General features: G+C 50.3%; 1 protein-coding gene across 10 annotated transcripts in view; it reads left to right on the forward strand.

Moving 5' to 3' along the window:
- The window catches only part of LOC138498128 (toxin S6C6-like), a 600,232-nt gene that overhangs the window by 208,643 nt on the left and 364,597 nt on the right, over positions 1 to 26,992 (forward strand). For 9 of the 10 annotated variants that reach the window (XR_011278702.1, XR_011278705.1, XR_011278704.1 and 6 more), the window contains one exon: positions 5,503 to 5,616. The exons of the other annotated variant lie outside the window; for it this stretch is intronic. Coding sequence is in view for 5 of the 9 variants with exons in the window: in XM_069621994.1 (XP_069478095.1) it covers positions 5,503 to 5,616 (114 nt within the window). In the remaining 4 variants the exon portion in view is untranslated. The remainder of the gene's footprint in view (positions 1 to 5,502; positions 5,617 to 26,992) is intronic. 10 annotated transcript variants of the gene reach the window in all.

Below are 26,992 nucleotides of genomic sequence, written 5' to 3' on the forward strand. Positions count from 1 at the left end.
CCCTCCCCAAACACTCTTAAACACCAACACTGGGCACTAAATACAATTTTTTATCCACGTTTCACCGCGCTGTACGCGGTCGATGGCGAATACAAGATGGCGGGCGCCACAGAAAATCTGACCCGCTCCATGCCCCTCGCCGTCCAATCAGCAAATACGTCACATGTCCGCGGACATGACGCAAGGCCATGGGCCAAACGGGGTGCTGTCCGCGGAGCGAACAGGGAAGTCCGTCCGCGAAGCGAACACAGATATCACTAATTTTTGTTGCCTTACATTTTGGGCATTTTTAAAAAAACTACTGGACGGATTTACACCAAATTTGCAAAAGTACACTTTCGGGACCAGGCCGCCGCTACTGCAGCAAATTTGGTGTAAATCCGTCCAGCGGTTCGGGCTGTAGCCGTGCGCAAAGTTTTTTCCCATTCAGTCTATGGGAAAAAAAAAGTTTTGGGACCCCCTATAACTTTTCCCCTCCTGGACGAATCCTCACCAAACGTTGCAAAAAAATTCAGAGTGGGCCATATACTATTTTTGCAAAGTTTAGTGAGGATTTGTCCAGGGGGAGCGAAGTTATAAGCCGCCCAAAAAGTGCTCTTCCTATGGAAACACCAACTTAACCATAACTACATGGCCGCTACCGCGGCCATGTAATATATATATATATATATATATATATATATATATATATATATATATATATATATATATATTACATAAACTTGTTGTTTGCTGCAGTATATTTTCTATTAAGCATAAGCTCGCTTCACAAAATCTTTGCCTCTTGCGTTGCTGAGCATATGCCCACATTTTAACTAACTGAACATCTTCATCAAATCTGTGATGTAAGTTTCTTCATCTTGATCCCTGGCATGTTAGGATCATCTCCGTAATGTTTTGTCTCTTGTCAGCATTCTCAGCATTGGTCATTATATCTTCTATCTGGACATCAGTTCGATCTCTTATGACTTCATAATGGTGACATCATCCTCGTTTTCTTTTATCATCTTTCTTGCTTCTTCAGGTATGTCTCTCAAATGACCATCATACTGTCTCAAATGTATATATGGCTTTCTTAGTGGATATCTCTCCGTCCAGGTCTTCTTAGGTGTCGGTATATTGATAGGTGCAGTCATTCTGATAGGTAAGGGGCAGAGCAGTATGCTGCTCTCTGCTGATTCAATTGTTCCTCATACGTCATATAATTCAGTATGAATTATATAGGCAGTGGTAGAGGGGTAACTGGAGTAACTAGAGTGGGGGTGGTACTTGGCTCCTCCCCTTCATTAGGTGCGTTATAAATGCCATATCATATCATATATTTGCCTGTCATAGAGGTGCAACTATATGCAACTCCAGATCTGACTATATACAGGCACTTTTGAGTTCCTGGGACCTAGTTGAAGGGGTTTGGGGTGTAGACCTTCTGGCATTTTATACGAATAATGATAATATAATACTTAAGTCTTGCAAATCTAACATTAAATGCTAACATTGACTAAACTTCAAGAATTAATAACCTCGGCAAACTCCTGCTCTGTAGGTAGTAACTATATTCTGGTCCCTGGGGATGCAACTTTCCAGACTGACCATTAAAAGAAACTGAGGACCTTTGGGAAGATCAAGATGCAGCCTGGGATATTTCCCTCATCCCTTGATTGCGGCCCCCCTAAGAGAGCTCACCACCTCGCAGTAGAGACTGCCTGGCCAATCTAAATCTAACAGCATGTAATAGCCAGTTCTCTACAGACCAACTGGCCAATCTGACTTTCAGAGGCAGCAATGGGCCTCCTGCATTGACCACTTTCTTTTCTCTGGCAATGAGTGGAGAAGCATTCAGCATTTTAAGGTTTCTGGCAGATCTGAGAGCGACCATCTTCCACTATCGATAGGTGTTGCAGGCTTGTGATTGAGTATTGACTAAGTGCCCACCCCTAAAAGAAGCCGACCGATTGCCATTGAGGGCCATGCTCACAAATCTGTTAAATGGGCCAATGTAATTGAGCATGGAGTAAACCCAGTTATGTATCACTCAATCCCCTAGTAATTATAGTGCTATTTCTCTACTTGATTGTGCATCACCTTCAGGAGTGGGTGGACACTAAGCATGTCATTGGTGACCTTCAGGGAGGCTTCCGGAGGAATCGGGGCACGGTTGACCAATGCTTTTTGCTCTTCTTACTGATCTAGCAGTGCACCCCATTACAGGGTATGAAGCTATAGACTGTCCTTCTGGATCTGAGAACAGCCTTTGTAACATTTTGTCAATCTCTGAATGTCCCTGCACAGTTGTTATCATCTATAAAATTGCTCTGTACAGAGAATTCTGCAACTGTACGGTATGGACCTGGGGGTGAGCAGACGCAGCCCTTTGCTGTCAGCAAGGGAGTGAGACCGGGCTGTGTACTGGCACCCTTGCTCTCTTCCATCTATACCCGGGAGATTATAGAGGGTTTGGTGAGGGAGTGCCAAGGTTGCCCCTTGATGGCTGCAGAGAAATATCCTGCATTATTTTGCGCTGACGATGCTGTCATCCTGGCGACCACCCCCCAAGGTGTGAAAAAGTCCTTACACCTTTTCCTGTCTAAGTGTAAAGATTTGCACCTTGACCTAAACACGGACAAAACTAAAAATATGGTTTTTAAGCCGCAATGTACCAAGCCTAGTGCCTTGCTGGTCGATATGAATGATCAGACATTGGGGCAAGTCAAACCCTTGGACTACCTGGGCCTTAGGTTTCATGAGTCCTGTGGTTGGTAAGAGCAGGTATCACTTCAGTGAGATATACTGGGGCTATTCAATCCCTTGCATTAAGCAGGGCAGCAGTTCAATATCTCCAGCATTAGAATTATATAACAGGCAGGCGCTACCTGCAGCTGCGTATGGCTCCGAGCTTCGGGGCTACGGCAACACTGGGAGGTTGCATATATTCGAACATAAGTTCCCGAAAAAACTGGTCCTCCTCCCCAAAGTGCCCCAACTACATTGGTTTATCTAGAACCCGAGGCCTTTCCAATTAGTGATCAGGTAGCGGTAAAGCCCGCCCTGTATTGGGCAAGACTTTGGAAAACAGAGGTTCTGGAGAAATACTGTGATGCTTTAATTCATCTAATGTATTTGGATGGGGGCAAAAGCGCCAAGTGGATGGCATCTCGAAAAAAAAATGTTCTCCTTTTATTGGGAGTAAGTGATGTATGGACATGCCCGGCTGACCAAGTGGGGTTGGTCCCCGGACGACAGTTGGGTACAATACTCATCTTGATAAAATACTCCCAGCGTTTGATGAGCATTGTGTATATACGTCTGAGAACGGGGATATTGCAAATAGCATCTTTCACTAAGTCATGGTTTGACGCTCACTCCGGGGCGTGTCCCATGTGTGGGGCAGTAAGTGAAACGAATCTGTCCTATGACTCTAAAATTGAGACGCTCCTATTTGAAGCCGGTTTTGATAGAAGCCGGTATCCGACACACAGGTTAGGGTGTGAAATCTTTAAAACAGTCCGTGCAGCTTCATGTTATTTCTAGCACCGCGAGATATACGCACAGAGCCTGGTTATTAAGGTTTCACAAAAATGCCCCCTGGGGAAACAATGCAAGTAATGATGATATTTCCATATAGACATAGTTCTCCCTTGCAGGCCTTGTATCATAGTCCTCTCTTCCAGGTCAGGGATCACTGATACATAGTGTGCACAGTCTCTAGACATAGTCCTCTCTTGCAGGCCCGGGATCACTGATATATGTGCCCAGTCTCTAGACATAGTCCTCTCTTGCAGGCCTAGGATCACTTAAATATAGTATGCCCAGTCTCTAGACATAGTCCTCACTTGGAGGCCTAGGATCACTGATATATAGTGTGCACAGTCTCTAGACATAGTTCTCTCTTGCTGGCCTAGGATCACTGGTATATAGTGTGCACAGTCTCTAGACATAGTCCTCTCCTGCAGGCCCGGGATCACTGATATATAGTATGCACAGTCTCTAGACACAGTCCTCTCTTCCAGGTCAGGGATCACTGATACATAGTGTGCACAGTCTCTAGACATAGTCCTCTCTTGCAGGCCTGGGATCACTGGTATATAGTGTGCACAGTCTCTAGACATAGTCCTCTCCTGCAGGCCCGGGACCACTGGTATATAGGATGCACAGTCTCTAGACACAGTCCTCTCTTGCAGGCCTAGGATCACTGGTATATAGTGTGCACAGTCTCTAGACACAGTCCTCTCTTGTAGGCCCGGTATCACTGGTATATAGTGTGCACAGTCTCTAGACATAGTCCTCTCTTGCAGGCTTGAGATCACTGATATATAGTGTGCTCAGTCTCTAGACATAGTCCTCTCTTGCAGGCCTGAGATCACTGGTATATAGTATGCCCAGTCTCTAGACATAGTCCTCTCTTGCAGGCCTGAGATCACTGATATATAGTGTGCTCAGTCTCTAGACATAGTCCTCTCTTGCAGGCCTGAGATCACTGGTATACAGTGTGCTCAGTCTCTAGACATAGTCCTCTCTTGCAGGCCTGAGATCACTGGTATATAGTGTGCACAGTTTCTGAGAGGTTGCGAGCTTGCCTCTCCTCTCGGAAGGATCAGTGAGCTTCCCAAACCACCAAGTTTTATTTTGATATTACTAAGCTGTAAATTTGTATGTAGAATTTTATCGTGTAAATTCCTATTATTTACAGTACATGTATAAAATAAAACTGTATTCATTGTAAAGCTGTTTTTATCACTAACACGTTTTAGATTTTTTAGGTCAATTGTTTATTGTAGAAACTTCTAATTGAGTGATTTGTATTGGAGGGCCTTTCTTTTTCTTTTTCTTCTATTCTATGACATTCGGCACTGGAAATCTTTTAGCTTGTTTTATTGTATGAACTTGTGCACTTAAAGGTGTTCTGCCGCATACATGGTTATTGTTCATGATGAAAATAATGCAAGTCTCTCACTGACTCCCAAGATGTGTAGGTTCTAGCTGAGCCTCTTAATGCCCTGCTCTCTCTATCGTGAGGTCATCCAGGGTGGTTTTCATGTCGCCCACGCCCTTAGCCCCCTTGGGGAGAATCTAGTATGTGTGTCAGCCGCTCTTGAGGTTGGAGGGTCTGCTGGCTTTGCTTTCCTTGGCATTTGACTTTCACCCCCAAACCTCTTTTTAAACTTAGTAGACACATGTGGTGCTGCAGGGCCAGCTGCTGGGCTAGATGCCAGACTAGATGCCGGGCTAGATGCCGGGCTAGATGCCGGGCTAGCTGCAGGGCCAGCTGCTGGGCTAGTTGATGGGCTGGATGCCGGGCTAGCTACCGGGCTAGATGCCCGGCTAGCTACCAAGCTAGAATCCGGGATAGCTGCATGGCTAGTTTTTGGGCTAGCTGCCGGGCAGTCTGCCGAGCAGGCTGCCGGGCTAGCTGCAGGGTGAGCTGCTTAAGCAGGAGATTTACTATTCAGCTCACAGACCAAAGAGGATTTCTTACACTCTGTTTCTTTTTCTTTTCCTTCACAGCACATTCCTTGCAGTGCTACACATGCCTTGGATCAACTAACTTTGCTGGCTGTCCCACAATCACCTGCCCACCAGGACCTGCCTCCTGTATAAGCATATACCTTACTGTAGGAGGTAAGAGATCACTAACACTGGTGCACACAATCTTCATCATTAACAATGTCTGCATTTCTAAGCGCTATACTTGAGGATAGGTATGTAGGCACCCACTCCTCACCATATTTGTGACGGGCTGAAGAGAGCACACTCTATTCTTTGAAATGGCGAGACCCAAGGGCTGAACATCCTTGGTCAGAAAGACTACAACTAAATCTAAAAACTGGTTCAAATTGGGATCGATCGGAGGGTGGGGGCAGGGGGCTATAATGCAACTCACTGGCTAATGATATCAACCATGCTATTGACGTCAGGATCAATGTCAACCCATTTGAATAGTTCACGCTCACCTTCAGGTTATGATGGAATGCAACGCCCTACCCAAGAACTACCCCCCCCAACCCCTGTTCGACCTTCTGCACATCCTGAAGGAACCAGCACAAGTATAACACAACATGGGTTTCTGATTTACATAACATTGAAGACATGTTGCATCCAGCGTGACGTCAGTTCTACATCCTAAATGAAAGAATTTAAGAGCAAAGAGACTGTTTTACTGCTCGAGAAGTCATCCCTTGAATTCTTTATCGTTTTTTAACTTTTTTTTAATATAAACCAGTAAAACATTACAACAATCAGTTATCCAATAGAGGAACACAATTGAGCCAATCAATACAGTTATTCACGAATGAACGAGCTAAATAGTACTGAACAGTGAAGTAAAGAAAGAAGAGGACGAGGAAGTAAGAGAAGGATAAAGAGAAACAATAAAGAGCCTCATACAGGAAAAATAAGCTATCTTGACTGTATAATTCATGAACAATCATAAAACATCCATCTACATAATCCATTCCATGGATAAAATATCAATGGTTTATACAGAAAAGAAATATAGAGCAGTAAACCTTTCAACCAGTCTTGAGTTATGACAAGACAGAACTGTAAATATTTTCAGTCAAAACACATTAACCATAGCCTTCAAAGAAGCTCCCCCATTTGTGCAAAAACGTATCAGCATTCCCGGTTTGTTTGTAAGTAGCTCTTTCGTAGGTGGAGACGGTGAGCAATTCCTCCACCCAATCGTCGATACAGAAAGAGGCAGACGATTTCCAGGAGCTTAAAACCATCTTTTTTGCAATCAAGCTCGGAGAAGCCACATTTTCTTGCTGAATGGAACATCCTCTATTAGAGATACAGTAATGAGGCAGTCATTGGAATAGTGCAACATAGGATCAAACTTAGTCTTTCGAAGACAACCCCCCCCCAAGAAAGTCTTAGAGCTCATTACGAGTTTGGCGGTAGCCGTGCCTGTAAGGCAGGCACAGCTACCGCCAAACTTGCATCCAACATTGGCACCCGCGAATGGGCGATTACCGGGCCATCCGGCGGACCTGGTAATTGCCCATTCGTGGGTGCTGGTGTTACCGCACTCCCCATCCCTATTCGGCCCCATAGGTCAGAATGGGAATGGGGAGCATGGATGCACCGGCACCGTTTGTAACGGTGCCGGTGCATCCACGAGTTGTGCTCGCGGGTGCCTTCCGTTCTGCCGGCGCAGACCTGGCGGAATGGAAGGCACCCTCGAGCACAACTCATAGTTTGGCAGTATGGTGACAACAGTGCAGTACATTTTATTTTGTCGAAGTTTTCACAAATGTGATTATAATCTGCCTTGCTTTCCCAGTCTCCATTTTGCCCAAGTCATTAATTTGTACACGACAGTTAGGTAAACATCCTTGCAAAATGTCTGTGACCAAAGCAATTAAGTTGGATTCAGGTCTCTCGGGGACACCAATCAGGCGAATATTGTTGTTTCTAGCCTGTATTTCTAAATTCATATTTCTCAGTTGGATTCTGGTCATTGCATCTTGCAGCTCTTGGTAGGCTCTGTAGCTGGCAGAGGATTCTCTTTCCAAACCAGATGTTGTCCCCTCCACATCCACCATACGAGTCTCCAAATTACTGACCTTCCCAGACAAGTCAGCCAGGGTTGCCTTCTCATCAGTCACATCGCTTGCCACTTGCTTCAGAAGTTTAAAGATATCAGCTCTACTTGCTGTTTCTTCTTCTGGATCGTCATTGATTTGCTGAGGTTTTTTAGAAGTGGGGTTCTCTAGGGTCTCTATCTTATTTTTACTGGACACAATCAGCTTGAGAAATGATCATCATTTCAGTGGCCATTCTAGAATCCCATCCCCTGAACTCTTAATGGAACATATGTGTATGTTCCTTTAATCATGCTAAGATTTACCCATTCTCTGGAATGTCTTACAAGAATATATTTGTATGTTATTTTAATTAAGCAACAACTCTCAAGTCTGCTATTAGCACACCAGTATTATTTCCTGGGTACTAATTAAACAATAATCACCCGTCCCACAGTCTTGAAAGGGTGCTAACAGCCCAGGGCCCGATCTAATAGTATGAGGGCCTTTAATGAGGGTCTCCGCTGCCATTGACACCCTTTGCAGCCCGTGGAATGGGTGATTATTGCTATGAGCACCCCGGCTTGCGAATCCAGTAACCCCATAGATAAGATAGCCATGTAATCCAGTAGGATAGCCATGTCTTTTGTATGAATAAATAGGATGCCTCCCATAGCTATTCATTCATACAAAACATGGACACAAGATGGCTGCCACAGAGCTGGAAGATGGGGCTCCAAGCGGAGCCCCTCTTCTATTTCCAATGCAGCCTGCAAGAAGATGGAGCAGCAACAGTGGTGGCAGTTCGGGCACCCCCTGCCGCTACTGAAGGCATTAGGTGAGTGGGTGTGGGGAGGGACAGGAAAGGGTAAGAGAAGGAAGAGGGTAGGGTGGGAAATTGAAGGGTAAGGTAAGCGAGGGTGGAGGGAAGTTGGCGGGCGGGGGAAGCAGCCCTCAGGTTTCAGGTTAGGATCGTGGGATCCATCCCACGATCCAAGTAACCTGATTGGTTGCTCTACCCGCCCTGGGTTCTAATAAGAGTTATTGACTGCATTCCGAGCATCCTAACTGACCATGGGGAGGTCAAGAATGATGTCCATGTAATGACAGCCTTTAAACAATAATACCTTAAATTGCTCGCATCGGTATGGAGCACAGGAACACGCATGGCTGACACATTTCTTCAAACCAAGTGCACACCAACCCACCCATCTCCACAAAGATCTATATTATTCTGCCTTCTGTGAGCTTTCCCCTCTACCTCTACCTCTACCTCTGCCTTGCGCTGCCCTGCGCTGTGTGTTGGTTCGAGGACTCCAATTACCACACGTTGCGAGGGAGGGCCGTAACCAATCTGGCCGGAATTTGGAATCTAATTGGAGGGAGTGTTGAGGTGATAGAGCCCAAACTTAACTAAAGCAAAGTACAGTGAGCGAACGGCAGCAAGTGTTTCATAAGAGATTTGCACTCAGCGAACACATTGCACCGCCCGTGCGTTGGGTCTGCCACAGCTTAAATAGCATGAACAATTGAACGGACCTTGGGGTGACTGCAGGTGTTTTTCTTTTTACCCTTTGAGCCGCTAATCCGGTAAAATAGTAATGATCTTTTTGCTTTACTTGATGTTTTTTCTGCCTTTGCTATGTTCTTAATGGTTTGAAGGGATTTTGGTGCTGTCTGTACTTTGCGCTTTAAATCTGCGGCTCTACACGACTACTTGATTATTGTGGTTGGGCCTCTGCTATGAATGCACGAGCAGCCTTGAGGAGCCAAGCCCGCGCTATCCCTGATAAACATGCAGCATTCACTACTAACACTCAGAGCACAGAGATTAGGAGCGCAATGTTACCGGACAAGGGCTCCGTTCATCAGGAGGCCAAAAGTGCAACTGCACTATTACATAATTGGGTGATAAACAACCAACTTTATAACAAAAGAAAAGGCAAGACATGGCCGGTTAAGTGGGCCACCCATGAAAAAGAAGCAGAGAGCTTCTCGTTAAAAAACTAGAACACCAGCCCGGCCAATTTGGTCTCCATTTTCTGGCCAATAAATTAGATCGGAGGTCCTAATCCGGGGGTTGGCCACTTTCGACCACTCCGAAATTAACAGGGTGACGAGCCTGAGTATCACAGAATACGCAGATTCTGCACTTGTGAGTAAGGACCCATGCCGAAGTGAAGCAGGGGGTCTGTATGGCGAGCTGTGGTTCAGGAATACAAAGCCTTCCGTATTTAAATCTAAAACCATCATTAAAAATAGGCGCAAAAAGTGAAATGGGGGTACAAACAGAAGCAAAACCTTAGCCTGGTGTGGAGGATGGGGCTGGGAAATCAGATCACTAATTATTCAAACATAAAGCCCCCCACCGTTACCACAGCAACCCAAGCAGACTTAACTCCCAGAACTGTTTGTGAGTTGATTGATTTGGGTCTAGAGCAGTCAATCACCATAGGATTTTGTCCATCTGTGTTACCAAGCGTTATGGTCCTTGGCGCAGCCTTTCTGACAAAGCTGTATGTCCCAGGAAATGCGAGAGTTTGTTCCTTCATGGAAGCAAATAGGAGTGAAACCCCCCTTCTTGACTCGTATTGTGCCGGCAGATAGAAGGACTGGAACAATTGATGCCCTATGTACTTCTAATAGCAAGGAGTGGTATCAGCCCCATGGCATTGTGAAGTCTGCAAGAGATACCGATGTAATGATGGGTAGTGGGGACATTCTTAACTGCAACATAACTGGCAGGGACCAAGAGTATTAAAAATCCAACGTAAATCAAGCGCAACCGAGGCATAACCATTTTCTGAAGACAAGCTTATTGGGCAATCACTATCTGGTCTGCTTCAACCGAAGCAATGTCTTATCAATCTTCTCTGAGATTATCTTCAGTGGATATTGAGAGATTCAATTTGCTGATATGCGGATAATCGATCAGCGTATTGTAAGTTTTGGATCAAAAGTAGTAAGTGACTTGGTATATTCCGAATGCTTTCAACTGAATAGTATTGGTTTCTCTATTGAACATTGGAATGACCAAAGAGAGTTTGCGGGGCACCAGTCTTGTGAAGGAAGCTTAGCAATTACATGGAAGCAGAAACAGTCAATTGAATAAAGGGTTGGATCGCAATCATTCCAGCTGGAGAGATTGGTCGGACGTAACGTCCACTCTGTGGAATGGGGCTGGATGTAGAGTCAAGACAGATGGAGGGGAACTTAAGGGGGAGTATGCAGTTGGATACTATCATTGACAGATTACTAACTAGCTATGTTGGAGTCATGGAAAGAGATTCATCAAGCTTTGTTGGTGAATTAAAGCTTCTATCTTGGAATTCAAGGGGTAACACGCATTTGATGCCAAGAGGACAGGAAGTGGCTCCTGGGTTGGGATTCAATTGGGTTAATCCTGTTGAATGAGGTGATGGGGGCAGAGAACGGGCCTACAACAAGCTTGGCACAGAGGGAGAGTGAGCCCACTTTGGGTTATATTTGTGTAGATCCTTTGCTTCTTGACCTCTGTTCAGTTTTCAAATAATAAAACATTTGAGGGGTGACCATACTATGCTATGGGTCTTTTTCTGAGAGCAGTACAGAAATCTATGTGGGCCGACTTGTCATGTTGTACATATATGGCTTCAAAAGACCTCACCGCGGCCTTGGACAGAGTTGACCACAGAAGACGATGCTGGAAACTCAATGAGGGGGGACTGCTATCTGGGCTATTGAGCCTCATAATGAGGCTCCATGCAAATACGGCATTAGGGTGGGATTGAATAACACAGGCCACTTAGCAAGAAGAATAGAATCACATTCAGGCCTAAGACAGGGATTTGTTTTGGCGCCCCGCCTTTTTAAACTTAATGTTTCATATATTAATGAATGTTTGGTTCCTGCAGTTTTTATTCCTCCAAAATTGGACAATCTGAACATTTCCTGGCTAGCGTATGCCGATGATTTCCTGCTCTTTGACATATCTTGGGTGGGCCTACAGCGGCTCCTATGTGCATTTTGCTCTTATGCAAATGAACATGGGTTATTGATTAACCCCACTAAAACTAAGATCTTGGCATTGTCAAAGGGCAGGAAGCGCAGCTCCCGGTCATTTGAAAACACAGAACCTAAAACCTTGTTGAGCTTGACCTATTGGGGCTTTTATATTTCGGCTCAGCCGGCGTGTCATAGCCTCCAGCAGGTAGTGGTCCGAAGGGTGAATGCATTATCCCTGCAAATAGAAATGACTGACCGGAAATACCGTTGTTTTTCAATAAAACCCGTACTTAATTATTTTAAGGGTAAATTCGTTCCTAAATTAATTTATGGAATGGAACTCTATTTAGACACTGCTGCAGAACGGTTGGTTACACTAGAAGGATCAAACTGCTAAAGACACCTAATGCAGTTCCAATTGCTGCAATAAGATTGAAGCTAGGTCTTCTCTCTCTTCGCTCTCGTGCCCAATGGAGATTATTATCTCTGTTTTGTGGCCTTATGACCTCAATTCCCGATTCTCTGTATGAAGAGATGAACCTCTGTATGGGCTCTGTGTGTCTGAATGGTGGGGGGGGTTTGGGGGTAATTCATTGTGTTCGTCATGTTAGATTGTCTTGTGAAGAAATACTGGGTGACTTGAACATGGATTTAGAGACTATGTTATGAAACCTGGCTAACGTTAAAAATAGCCTTTATGACAGAGATGGGATAAATACCATCAACTGTTTTCATGGATACTCTTCAATGACCCATCTAGCCCATGAACACAAAAAAGCCGGGCAATTTCAGCTTTTCTATTGCAGTTTCCCAGCCATTACTACAGGTCAATCTTGATGAGGCTGCAGTGGAATTTATTGATAACAAGAGGAAGAGGTGAGGAATGGTAACAGCAAGGGAGGCCTAGGGCAGATTCTGAATCCATAGAAACAATAAACCATTTGCTATTGTACTGCAGTGCACTAATCACTCCCAGAATGACCTACCTGGGGAAACTGGTTAAGGACTTTGTCTGGTGTAATGAGGAACATGTACGGCAGCCATGCCTGGGCAGTGAGACAATTTCCAAAGGGTTGGCTCTGTCGGCTTTTATGAAATCACTTGAGTTGAACATTTTAACTTAAATGGTTTGCAGCCTGCACCCTATATGATCTTATAGCCTGTGTCTGCGTAGGAATTTGTATCAAATCTTATATTGTATTTTTACTTTCTATGGGCCTAATCTGTATGATATAATTTTAGGAGTGCAATGAATTTAAGGTTTTAATAATTTATAAATGATGTGTTCTGCCAGTCTTTGTTGTGTAATGTGTTTTATTTGGATAATGTTTTTATTGTTGTTTCTATGATTATACTGTTGTAAAAGGTTTTTTTAAAACCTAACACTAGAAACAAAATTAAAAAGGTCCATATCCATGTTTCCTGGTCCAGTAATTAGTTGTCTCCATTTGCAGTAACATCACTAAGTAGGTGGAGCCCCCAGAAAACGGGGCACAGTAATGAGGCCTCAATACAATTCATAACCCCTTTCACCAACAGCGGCCAATCATGTAATCTTTACTACACTATACGTTACTGTCTTACTCTACATTTACTTTCATCATTTTATGAAAATTGTACTTTACTTGGGTCTTGCTGAGCTAGTACCACACTCCCATCGCTGGCTAGTGTAAATATATAGGTGTGTTGTGCTCCCATGCTGAGAGTGGGCCACACCATTTTAATTTTTCATATTCACAGATACTTCCTGCTCTTGCATTCTCTCACACCATAGTGCAAACTTCTCCAGTCCTCATCTTAGAATTCATCACTATAGTGGGGAGAGGGTCCAAAGGGGATAGGGAGGTTACATCGAAGAAGAATTCATCACTATAGTGGGGAGAGGGTCCAACGGGGATACAGAGGTTACATCGAAGAAGAATCCATCACTATAGTGGGGAGTGGGTCCAACAGGATAGGGAGGTTACATCGAAGAAGAATTCATCACTATAGTGGCGAGAGGGTCCAAAGGGGATAGGGAGGTTACATCGAAGAAGAATCCATCACTATAGTGGGGAGAGGGTCCAAAGGGGATAGGGAGGTTACATCGAAGAAGAATTCATCACTATAGTGGGGAGAGGGTCCAACGGGGATACGGAGGTTACATCGAAGAAGAATCCATCACTATAGTGGGGAGTGGGTCCAACAGGATAGGGAGGTTACATCGAAGAAGAATTCATCACTATAGTGGGGAGAGGGTCCAAAGGGGATAGGGAGGTTACATCGAAGAAGAATTCATCACTATAGCGCTGAGTGTGTCCAACGGGGATAGGGAGGTTACATCGAAGAAGAATTCATCACTAAAGTGGGAAGAGGGTCCAAAGGGGATAGGGAGGTTACATCGAAGAATTCATCACTATAGTGGGGAGAGGGTCCAACGGGGATAGGGAGATTACATCAAAGAAGAATTCATCACTATAGTGGGGAGAGGGTACAAAGGGGATAGGGAGGTTACATCGAAGAAGAATTCATCAATATAGTGGGGAGAGGGTCCAAAGGGGATAGGGAGGTTACATCGAAGAAGAATCCATCACTATAGTGGGGAGAGGGTCCAAAGGGGATAGGGAGGTTACATCGAAGAAGAATTCATCACTATAGTGGGGAGAGGGTCCAAAGGGGATAGGGAGGTTACATCTTAGAATTCATCACTATAGTGGGGAGAGGGTCCAACGGGGATAGGGAGATTACATCAAAGAAGAATTCATCACTAAAGTGGGGAGAGGGTCCAAAGGGGATAGGGAGGTTACATCGAAGAAGAATTCATCACTAAAGTGGGGAGAGGGTCCAAAGGGGATACGGAGGTTACATCGAAGAAGAATTCATCACTATAGTGGGGAGAGGGTCCAAAGGGGATAGGGAGGTTACATCTTAGAATTCATCACTATAGTGGGGAGAGGGTCCAACGGGGATACGGAGGTTACATCGAAGAGGAATTGATCGAATACGAATTCACCACATTTTTGGGAATGCATTTGGCTGAAAATATATGTGGGGGGGTAAAGGTAATAATAAAGGAGGAGGGGAATTTGGGGAGACCGTGGGGGATCTCCTCCAGTGTATATTTGTGGCAAAATCAAATTAAAGAAAAAAAAATTGACCAAATGGAATGCGAAAAATTCTCAGGCCGATTCATGGAATAAATGTGCGCCGAAAATCCCGGCGCAGAGGGGCCAATACGTGCGCTGCGCCGAAAATCAGCGCAAAGCGCAGGGAAACCAGCGCACGTCGATTCATGGAAGTCCCTGCGCAAGAAAAGCAGAGGACGTGCGCGGAAAAAACGCGCGGCGCAGGCCGGCGCACAGGTCAACCAACGTCGTGCGCCACGGCCACTGCGCCATCACTCCGAGCGCAGCGCACAGCTCTAAAGTAGGCGGGACACAGGGCGGGACACTCGGAATGGGGAATAAAATGGGGCACAACACTCGCAATGGGGAAGAATGTGGGCGGCACGGGGAAAGTTTAGGAGGCAAGTGCGCGGAACGCCCACACGCTCGCATACAACACGTATTCATGGAATAGAATAGGGCAAAAAAGCGCACGCTCAAAGCAGCGCACAGGCACAAACAGGCACAAACACGACCGCCACAAGAAAGCAGGCGGTAGCGTCTCTGCGCCTGCAAGAAATGTGCGCTAAAAGGTGCGCCAACAAATAGCACCTATATACAGACATGATCAATGTCCAATACTGTGGCCCTCCAGGACAAAAGACGTACAAAGGGGTACCCACAAACACACACACGCGCAGAGAGAAAAAATAAACGTGTGCGTGCATACCGGGGTGCGCGGTAAGTTGCACACGCGATATGGCCGGGTACGTGGATTTCAGGGGTGCGCGGGAAGTTCCACACGCGATATGGCCGGCTACGTGGATTACAGGGGTGCGCGGGAAGTTCCACACGCGATATGGCAGGGTACGTGGATTACAGGGGTGCGAGGGAAGTAGCACACGCGAAAAGGCCGGCTATGTGGATTTCAGGGGTGCGCAGGAAGTTGCACACGCGATATGGCCGGGTACGTGGATTACAGGGGTGCGCGGGAAGTTCCACACGCGATATGGCCGGCTACGTGGATTACAGGGGTGCGCGGGAAGTTCCACACGCGATATGGCAGGGTACGTGGATTACAGGGGTGCGAGGGAAGTAGCACACGCGAAAAGGCCGGCTACGTGGATTTCAGGGGTGCGCGGGAAGTTGCACACGCGATATGGCAGGGTACGTGGATTACAGGGGTGCGAGGGAAGTAGCACACGCGAAAAGGCCGGCTACGTGGATTTCAGGGGTGCGCGGGAAGTTGCACACGCGATATGGCCGGCTACGTGGATTCCAGGGGTGCGCGGGAAGTTCCACACGTGATATGGCAGGGTACGTGGATTGCAGGGGTGCGCGGGAAGTTGCACACGCGAAAAGGCCGGCTACGTGGATCACAGGGGTGCGCGGGAAGTTCCACACGCGAAATGGCCGGCTACGTGGATTCCAGGGGTGCGCGGGAAGTTCCACACGCGATATGGCCGGCTACGTGGATTCCAGGGGTGCGCGTGAAGTTCCACACGCGATATGGCCGGGTACGTGGATTGCAGGGGTGCGCGGGAAGTTCCACACGCGATATGGCCGGGTACGTGGATTACAGGGGTGCGAGGGAAGTAGCACACGCGAAAAGGCCGGCTACGTGGATTTCAGGGGTGCGCGGGAAGTTGCACACGCGATATGGCCGGCTACGTGGATTACAGGGGTGCGCGGGAAGTTCCACACGCGATATGGCAGGGTACGTGGATTACAGGGGTGCGAGGGAAGTAGCACACGCGAAAAGGCCGGCTACGTGGATTTCAGGGGTGCGCGGGAAGTTGCACACGCGATATGGCCGGCTACGTGGATTCCAGGGGTGCGCGGGAAGTTCCACACGCGATATGGCAGGGTACGTGGATTGCAGGGGTGCGCGGGAAGTTGCACACGCGAAAAGGCCGGCTACGTGGATTACAGGGGTGCGCGGGAAGTTCCACACGCGAAATGGCCGGCTACGTGGATTTCAGGGGTGCGCGGGAAGTTGCACACGCGATATGTCCGGCTACGTGGATTCCAGGTATGCGCGTGAAGTTCCACACGCGATATGGCAGGGTACGTGGATTGCAGGGGTGCGCGGGAAGTTCCACACGCGATATGGCCGGCTACGTGGATTCCAGGGGTGCGCGGGAAGTTCCACACGCGATATGGCCGGCTATGTGGATTCCAGGGGTGCGCGTGAAGTTCCACACGCGATATGGCCGGGTACGTGGATTGCAGGGGTGCGCGGGAAGTTCCACACGCGATATGGCCGGCTACGTGGATTCCAGGGGTGCGCGGGAAGTTCCACACGCGATATGGCCGGCTACGTGGATTCCAGGGGTGCGCGTGAAGTTCCACACGCGATATGGCCGGGTACGTGGATTGCAGGGGTGCGCGGGAAGTTCCACACGCGATATGGCCGGGTACGTGGATTGCAGGGGTGCGCGTGAAGTTGCACACGCGAAATGGCTGTGTGCTCCCAGGCATTACCTGTACACCCTCCACGGCCCCTGCAGGCAGCACACACCACAGGGAACTACCCTGCACACCTGCTCATGTCTCCCACCACCCCCACCCCCCATCCACCAGGGACACCCTCCACCAGGCCCCCACCCATGTCTCCCACCACCCCCACCCCCAGCACTGTGGGGAACCTGCCAGCAGGCCCCCACCCATGTCCAACCCATGTCTCCCACCACCCCCATCCACCAGGGACACCCTCCACCAGGCCCCCACCCATGTCTCCCACCACCCCCCACCCCCCATCCACCAGGGACACCCTCCACCAGGCCCCCACCCATGTCTCCCACCACCCCCACCCCCAGCACTGTGGGGAACCTGCCAGCAGGCCCCCACCCATGTCCAACCCATGTCTCCCACCACCCCCAACCCCCATCCACCAGGGACACCCTCCACCAGGCCCCCACCCATGTCTCCCACCACCCCCACCCCCAGCACTGTGGGGAACCTGCCAGCAGGCCCCCACCCATGTCCAACCCATGTCTCCCACCACCCCCAACCCCCATCCACCAGGGACACCCTCCACCAGGCCCCCACCCATGTCTCCCACCACCCCCCACCCCCCATCCACCAGGGACACCCTCCACCAGGCCCCCACCCATGTCTCCCACCACCCCCACCCCCAGCACTGTGGGGAACCTGCCAGCAGGCCCCCACCCATGTCCAACCCATGTCTCCCACCACCCCCAACCCCCCATCCACCAGGGGCACCCTCCACCAGGCCCCCACCCATGTCTCCCACCACCCCCACCCCCAGCACTGTGGGGAACCTGCCAGCAGGCCCCCACCCATGTCTCCCACCACCCCCAACCCCCCATCCACCAGGGACACCCTCCACCAGGCCCCCACCCATGTCTCCCACCACCCCCACCCCCAGCACTGTGGGGAACCTGCCAGCAGGCCCCCACCCATGTCCAACCCATGTCTCCCACCACCCCCACCCCCCATCCACCAGGGACACCCTCCACCAGGCCCCCACCCATGTCTCCCACCACCCCCCACCCCCCATCCACCAGGGGCACCCTCCACCATGCCCCCACCCATGTCCCCCTGGCCCCTGGTCCTGACGATACACAATAATGGCAGTAATGGCCAGCATACCCAGCACAAACACCCAGGCAAGGATTGCATGCACCCACATAGTGAATGCAATCACATGACACAACCCCAAAGGCAAGTATGCAAAAGAACACATGTCCGCCACACACACATACACAATGGGTGCAAGTGAATGTCAAAACCCATATCATGACATGTAAGAAACCAAAGAAAAAATGACACAACTGTAAGATAATATAAAAATGTATTACAAAAAATATCAAGTAAACTAATACAACTATCTGGCAAAGCAAATAAAAGGTCCATGTCCGGGAACAAAAATGAGAAACCAAAAAACAAAGGATAGAAAAATCAATAGATTTTGTCCAAAGTAAACACATGTAGTATGAAATGAAAGAAAAACCATTACGACATGGTGTAAACAATATGAAAGTAAAAAAATGTACCTCCCAAAAAATAACAATATATACAGGATTGTTCAAGGGTCCATGAGCCCAACACCACTAATGAAACCTAATACTAACTAATTAAAAAAATATGTACAAAGAAGTGGCCATTGTCCAAGCGGTCCAAAATAATAAAAAGAAATAAGGGAAACCTAGCACTAACTAACTAAAAAACTATATACAAAGGCAGCGGGCTAGTCCTGCGGCTCACTTGGTGATGCTGGCCAGGGCATCCTCGAACTCCATGTCAATGTCCTGGAGGCGGGACTCAGTCCTGGCCCCGAGGTCTCGCAGGGACAACCCCATGTGCTCACCAAATTCCCTGCGAACCTCCTCGAGGCACTCAGCCCGCCTCAATGCCTGATGCATGGAGATCTCCGCCCTGGCCATGGCGAGCCGCTCCTCTTCCGCCCGCTGCCGCTCCGCACCTATCCGCTGGCCAAACTCCTCCCACACGGAACACACTGCCATGCCAGGGTTGCCCTGCCCTCCGGCCGATGCCTGCCCCTCCGATCTTGATGGCCCTGAGCCATGATGCCTCCCACGTCGAGCCCGCTGCTGCCTCCGACGCCACTGCCTCTGCCAGCACGACGGCATCCAGGCTGATGGTAACCACCGACGCCGTCGTGCACGTGCCCTGCCCGATGATGCCGGCACATCTTCCATCTGCTGGGGTCCACTTGCTGTGTCGTCCACCCCTGCTGGACCTCTGACTCCCAACTGCGGCAGGGATGGGATCCCCACCGAGCTCGCTGCATTGGTCGGGGCAGGTCCACAGGGGGCCATGGTGGCATCTGGGCCGGAAGACGGCAAGGAGAACGACCGGTGGATAGCCTGCACAGAGGAGGAGAGGGCCGTCAGATTGGCCAATACATGCAGGAACCCCCCGAACATGGCCGATCCCAATTGGGCCACGTCGGCACGGTGCACTTCGTGATGACGTGCGTGCTCCTCCCGGGAAGCACGCACGGCATCACGAATCACAGCCGTGCGCATCGCGACCCCAATCAGGACCTGCTCCACGCGGCCAGGGGTTCCCACGGCTGCAGGTGGAGGGGAGTCAGTTGACATGGACATCCCCTCTACCTGCGGACGGGCCTGGGACGGGGCATCCCTGCTGGTGCATGGTGGTGCACTCACAGGGTCAGGGACAGCGACATGCACAGGCACCTCCACGGTGACCTGTGCTGCCTCCTGCCCCTGGCCCTGGACTGCACCACTTGCACCAGCAGGGATGCTCCCACCAGGCCCCATGTGTGCACCAGTGTCGGCCTCCTCCTCTGTGCAAACCACCAACCTGGATGGCTCCTCACCGTCTCCCGCCGTAGCAGGCCCCTGTGGGGGCTCACCCACCCCTTCCGCTGCAGCCGTGGGGGCATCCCCGCCGCCTTGCTCCACAGCGCCGTCTCCGCCCTCTTCTTCACTAGCCGCTGCGTAGAGGGAGACAAAGGACACAAGCATCAGGCTACTGTACAATGGTCCCCTAGACAGGAAGCAATAGCAGATGAGCACCCCTGTCAAAGTACACTTCCATCATGTCCCTCCACAACACATGGGTCAGTCCAGGCAAAACACACACAGTAACAGGCATGGTGCATGCCATGCACATTTCCATGCATGTCCAATTGACTCTTGAAACATTCAATGATATGTAACTCACATGCATCATGGCTCATGCATATCACATGCACACACTTCACCTCAGTCACATCCATCTGGCCCCAATCACACCGAACACAGGCAAAACAAGGGTAAGTTGGGTGCGTCACTGAATCTGTGCATTGTCACACACATGAGTCATGCATCCATGGCATGCACAAGTCACAGACATGCAGGTCAGGCACACAGACATGGCTACCATATATGTACCTGGCATCAGCACCCATCCTTCACCCCCATCCATGTCCAGGTACAGAGACTGGCATGCTCTCATGTCCCAAATCTGCATAGTGCTCCCCATGCCGCATTTCAACACATGCAACAACCATGTGGGTCACACATCACTGGTCGCACATGCATTACCATGATGTCCCAGCACACATACATGCATACATGGCCCATGGCACACATACAGGCAAGTATCATAGAACCAGCACACCGCAACATGCCCTGTCTCACACAGTGATGCTTGGACACTTACCGCTCAACTCCAGACGGGTCTCCCTCTCAAGGATCTGGGCGTGGAGCGCTGGGCGTACGCGTTCCAGGACCCTCTTCTGGATGGAACTCATGTGGCCCCGGCCCCCCTCCACGAGGCGCCGGGCCTTCACAAGGGTCCTGGACCTCAAGTCCTCCCAGCGCTTCTTGATCTTCAAGACGTTGCGGGTTGCCACCCCCTCCGCGTTGATGGCAACCACACAGTCCCGTCCTTCCTTGCTGGCGCGGGACGATCCAAAGAGGGCATCATACTGCCCCAGGACATGCTCCACCAGGACACCAACTTCGGTGGCAGTGAAGCTGGTGCCCCTCTGCCCCTCTGGCCTGGGGTTGCCACTGGTGCCAGATGTAGAAGTGCCCGACATGGCAACCCCAGAGGCAGGTGTGGGTGGGCAACTGGGTCCTGGGGCTGGGCTGTGGAGCGATGTAATCCCAGTTGGGAGTCTTCAGGTCCAGCAGGGGTGGACACAGCAAGTGGACCCCTGCAGATGGCTGATGTGCAGGCACCAAATGGCAGGGCACGGTGGCAGCAGGCAGGCAGGCAGGCAGGCAGCAGCAGATAGCACGTGGGAGGCTGCTCAGGGCACTGGGGGGGCAGTAACTCGGCCTTCGGGGCAGGAGCGTGGTGTTCCGTGTGTTTTCGGGTGGCCAGCTTGATACGGAGTGATTTGGCACGTGAAATTCCTGCACGTCAGCGTGAAATCCGAGGAAAGGCCCTTAGCGCGTAAGTGCGTCAGCACGCATACGCGATTCTATTGGACCAGAGTCCCTCATCGCGTAAGCGCGTCTGACGTGATCCGCACGGGCGTTCCCCACTCAGCACGTGAAGACGGAGCACACGTGGAAATACTGCACGTCAGAGTGTCATCGCGTGTAATTGGCCAAAAGTGCGCGTACACGCCATTGGCCTATGTACGTGTATTTCATCGCGTGTAATTGGCCAAAAGTGCGCGTACGCGCCATTGGCCTAAGTACGTGTATTTCAGGGGCGCGCGGCCACTTACACAAGCAAGTACGTCAGCGCACCTGTATGCCTGCTGCGTGGGAATTTCCACACGCGATTGGAGTGGGAACTCGATTCCAGGGGTGCGAGGCTCACACGCTCGCCTACAACACGCGCAAGGCATTAATTTGCGCACTTTTCAATAAACAAGCCAGATGCCAGGATGAACATACCGTTCCTAGCAGCAGTGGCAGTGGGCTACCAAAGGAGGAGGAGGAGGAGAGTCAGGGCCAGAATATTCACACCCAGAACCAGCCTATTCGGGATGCCTGATGACCAGGTGTATGGGAGGTACAGGTTTCCAGCACACATCATACTGGACCTGGTCAGTGAGTGGGAGGATGACCTCACATCACCCACCCTGTGCTCCCAAGCACTCAGCCCCCTGCAGAAGGTCCTGAATGTACTGCACTTCTTGGCCACTGGATCCTTTCAGCGGACAAGTGCCATAGTGGGTGGTGTGTCACAGGCCACGCAGTCACGCTGCCTACACCAGGTCTTGAACATCATCACTGCACGGCCATCAGTCCGCAGGCACATATATCTCCCCAGGACTCATGCAGAAAGACGGACGTGCATCCAGGAATTCTATGGTGTGGCTCAATTCCCCAAAGTGCTTGGTGCAATTGACTGCACACATGTGGCTCTACGTCCACCCAGGGCAACAGAGCACATCTATAGAAACCGCAAGCACTGGCATTCCATCAACGTGCAAGTTGTATGCAATGCCAAGGGAATAATCACATCAGTATATGCCAACTATCCAGGGTGCACCCACGACAGCTTCATCTACAGAATGTCTACCCTATGCCGGGACCTAGAGGCTGGCCAGCATGGAGATACATGGCTGCTTGGTGAGCATGAATGCCACTGCACATGCATGCATGTCAGATACTGGGTCATGACACAACACCACTAATGATACCCATCACCACCTCCGCAGGGGACAGTGCCTACCCTATCAGCCCCCACATGATGACCCCAATCCGGAACCCCACCACGCCACCCCAGGTAAGGTACAACACAGCCCACATTGCAACACGGGGCATAGTGGAGCGCACATTCGGAGTGCTGAAGTCACGCTTTCGCTCCCTTGACCGTTCTGGCGGGCAGCTGTTATATGCTCCCCGAATAGTGTGCAGGATCATAGTGGCAGCATGTGTCCTGCACAACGTTGCAACACGCCGGGGCCTGCCCGTGGACATGGTGGTGCCCCCACATCCACAACCACATGCACGCCCGCTGCGCATGGGAGGGGAAAGGGCACGGGGGAGGCAGCCCGTACGCAACTGGTGGCCAACTTCTTCACCTAGGAATCACAGTGCTGGCTAGTGCACACTGCTCTGGCACATACCATCTGACAATCAATGATGACACTACCTGACAATGTCTGAAAATTACTTGACAATAAACAGTCAGATACACATCAGCCTGAGATTGTTAACATGGAAGTGTCAATATGTGTGCACCCCTAGCTACACATACACCAGCAATGCATCACAACGCAAAGACACAACTCCATCAATCTAATATGCATTGCCACAGGCGATTCACTACATGACAACATTGCCATGTCACCCATTCCCTTCACAGTCCCGCCACTGAGGACACCATGTCATGGTATGTGACAGCAAACAAACTGGCCATCACAACATGACACCAGTGTCACAAATAGCACTGCCCCAAATGGAACATAGCCGCACTTGAGCAGCTAACCGCCCTGGAGCCACTACTACACACCTGTGTAAGAGTATTTTCAATCAAATTACACACCAACCCACCCTGAAGCCCACCCAAACAAGACACATTGCATGTAATCAATGGTAGTCTCATTACCTGATTCTGCTGGTATGTCCTCACCGTCCAGATGAACAGTGATGGCGCCATGCAAAAGTGTCAGTGCACATCTACCGACATGTAGTCTGACTCCAGAGAGTAAGCCCTTGTGAAGATCTGTGTGAAATACCTGCAAAACATGAGCAACATATGTAAGTAGAGGCACATATCAAACCATCATGCATAGTTAGGTGCAACAACAATGAACACTATGAATGTCTACACAGTATTGACTATGGACTGGCCAACAGCTCATGGGAGTCCAATGTCACCGTGTAATTTGCTGTCACTTGGGCACACCCTTTGCAAGCCCATGGAAACGGAAGCAGGAGGGGTGTGGATGTCTGCTACCCAAGCATCGAAACCAAACTCAGGACAAGCCTGCATGTGCCCAGCCACAATACAGTGTATGCCCAGGTACCCACACAAGGCAACACTCTTGCAAAATAAAAATAAAAATGAGAAAAAATGGCCATGAAAGGGCCGGCGGGGGGGGGGGGGGCACCTATGAGGTCCGAGGACAGGATGCACGCCACAATCCACCTGTGTGGATCATGGGAAAGGAAAACACCCCATAGGCTCGTGGCCCACACGGCTACTCTGTTGTGGGAGATGAGTCGCTATGGCTCTGGCCAGACCCTGCAGCTGACTCTGGAGGTGGGGGAGCTGCCTCAGAAGATGGTGTGACAATGGGAGGCAGCCCACGCAAAGCACGAGTTTGCTCCTCCATGGCTGCAAGCAGGCGGGTCTGGTAGTTCTGGTTCTGGGTTATAATCATGCGGAGGTCCCCATGCAGTAACTCCCGGGATGACCTGACCTCCGCACGAGTTGCCTGCATCTCGGCCGAGAGCGTCCGTGTCAGACGCTCCAGCTGCTCCTCTGTCCTTCTATGGGATGAAGCCTCAAGCTCTAACAGGGTCGACCTGAGGTGACGGAGTTCTTCCCTCAGGCCTTCCCTGTGGCGCTGGGACTCCATGGAAAGTGATTCCCGCAGAGTCGCCAGTGCCGCCCGCCTGTCCATGTTGGACGCCAACATATCCTCCCTGTGTGCCTGGCAGATGGACTCTGTAGCCTGCTCCAGTCGCTCCATCAGCCTTTCTGGGGGGACAATGGAAGTGGCCACCCTATCCATGGCCTGTGCAATCATCTCGGATGATGCTGCCTGTTGGGTGGCCATACCGTAGATGGATTGCTCCCAAACGGTATTGCCAGGTGGCATACGGCCACCACGTTGACGGGCACCACACCTGCCTGGGGCAAGGCGGACTGCGCCTTGCTGTGCCGGCAAGGCCTCAGGCTGCAGGACTGCATTCCCTCTCTGATCTGCAGCCCCAGGAACAGGATCAGAGATTGGGTGGTGTGGCCCTGCATCCGTAACCACCGGAGGCTGATCTGCCGACACTGACATCCCCATTGAGGGCAATGGCCCGGCTGCAGGTGGGTCGGACAGAGGAGATTTTCTCCCAAGAACACTCACCTGCGACTGCACATAGGTGTCATCCTCCGAGTCTACACCTGAATACTGCTCGGGGGAGGAACCCCCAGAGACACCCCTCGACAGCACGGCCTGCAGCACTTGTGGGTTTTCACCCACAAACACACCACGTCCCTCACTTGTGGTAGGTCTGCCCGGGTTGCCCTCCTGGGACGGCTCCACCACCACATCCCCAGCATCAACAAGTGCTTCGTCCCCTGCAAAGACATGAAAGAGAAAAATGGAAACAGGCATTAGCACCATGGCATGCAACAAGGGCTGATGAACAACAGAGGCAGTAGTTCTACGACACATGTCCAACATGACTGGGAGACCTCCTATGCATTCACCATCACTGGGTCTGTAGGGGAGGCTCAGGGCATACAATGTACAGATTGGAGAGCAACGCCTGCTCACCTTGCTGCCTAGCACTGCCATCACACATTGGCCGGTGATTGCCATGTCAAAGGCACATGCCATCACACACATGGCATGTGACATAGCCACCAAGTGAAGAGGGAGAGGAGGGCTACTTTTTTGGATTTCAACCACTCTGGTCCTGACATTGCATCGTCACATCCATAAGTATACATGTTGTACATGGATCTGCTAGTCCAAATTGGCAACGATGCACAGTGCCTTGTCTACATCAACAAAATGCAGTAAACAATGTGATTCCACCTCCCCATCACCTGTAAAGGATTCATATTGCATTCGTGAAGCACCGGTCAAGTAATGTATGAAGGTACAGCGGAGCACTGAGGGGTGGTGGGGCAGAAGGGGATGCCAGTCAACAATCCTACTGGTGCTGGTGTCATTCATGTCACGCAAGTGCAGGGGTGGGTGGCACAATGAAGTGCAAGGGGAAGTGGCGGCTGGAAGTGCTGTACAAGGTAAGTAGGACTTGACGTCAAGGGCAGATGGTGTTAGGCGCAGACAAGTGCTGGGGGGGTGGCCTATAGGGGTACAGAGACAATCATGCAGTGCTGTGGGCTCGGAGGGGACAGGGGAGGTACACACTGCTTCTGGCTCGGCAAGGTCCTTTCAGATTTCTATGTGTCCTGCAGAGTTGTCACATGCCGCAGATATGTGCCCTTGGATTGGGGATCTCATCTTGGTGAAAAGGGTGAGGCGCTATTGCCTTTGGAGCATGTGGCAGGCCAGTTTGCCAGAGGATGGCCATGATGCAGGACATTCCCTCTCTGCCACCCGGCACCTGTGGTTTGGGTTCACAAGATCCGAGTCATGCCAGGACTCTGCATTGGCATGGGGCTTCAGACAGGTGGTCATGACCGTGGCAAAGACATCCAGTGTACCTGACATGGAGTGGAGCATGGAGTGGGCCCTGTCAGGATGGGAGTGAGCCTAAGGGGGAGCTGGATGGGGGGGAGATTTTGGCTGCATGAGCCTCGACTGACACACACTTCATGGGTCGGAATACCAAGAAGGTGTGTGACAGTGGTGAGGGTGGCTTTGCCTGTGGGGTGGTGAGGGTGAGCTGGGAGGAGAGGAGAATGTGATCACTCCAGGAGAGAGGAGTGCAGAGATGGACGGAGAGGGGAAAGTCAGATGAGATCAGAGCATCAAGAGTGTGCCCTGCAGAATGAGTAGGGACAGACGGGAGTCTAGAGGGTGAGAGGGAGTTGCTGAGGTCACAGAAAGGTCACGTGGGGGCGTCAACAAGCATGCAGGTGGATGCGTACAGCACCAAGGATGAGGATTTCTGTGTCTGGGGACATGGGTGAGGAGGAGAGGTGAGGACACTCAGAAAGGAAGTAGTACATTTGACCAGTTTTCCCAGACACAGTACGCACTGTTTGAGAATGTCAAGGTGTGGTGGAGAGAGACCTCACACAAGCCATTCCAGAGTGGGGTAGGTCTAAGTAGGAGTGACAGTGGCAGGAATACCCTCA

This window comes from Ambystoma mexicanum, chromosome 5q, assembly GCF_040938575.1.
Source record: "Ambystoma mexicanum isolate Mex_15411 chromosome 5q, UKY_AmexF1_1, whole genome shotgun sequence".
Lineage (NCBI taxonomy): Eukaryota > Metazoa > Chordata > Amphibia > Caudata > Ambystomatidae > Ambystoma > Ambystoma mexicanum.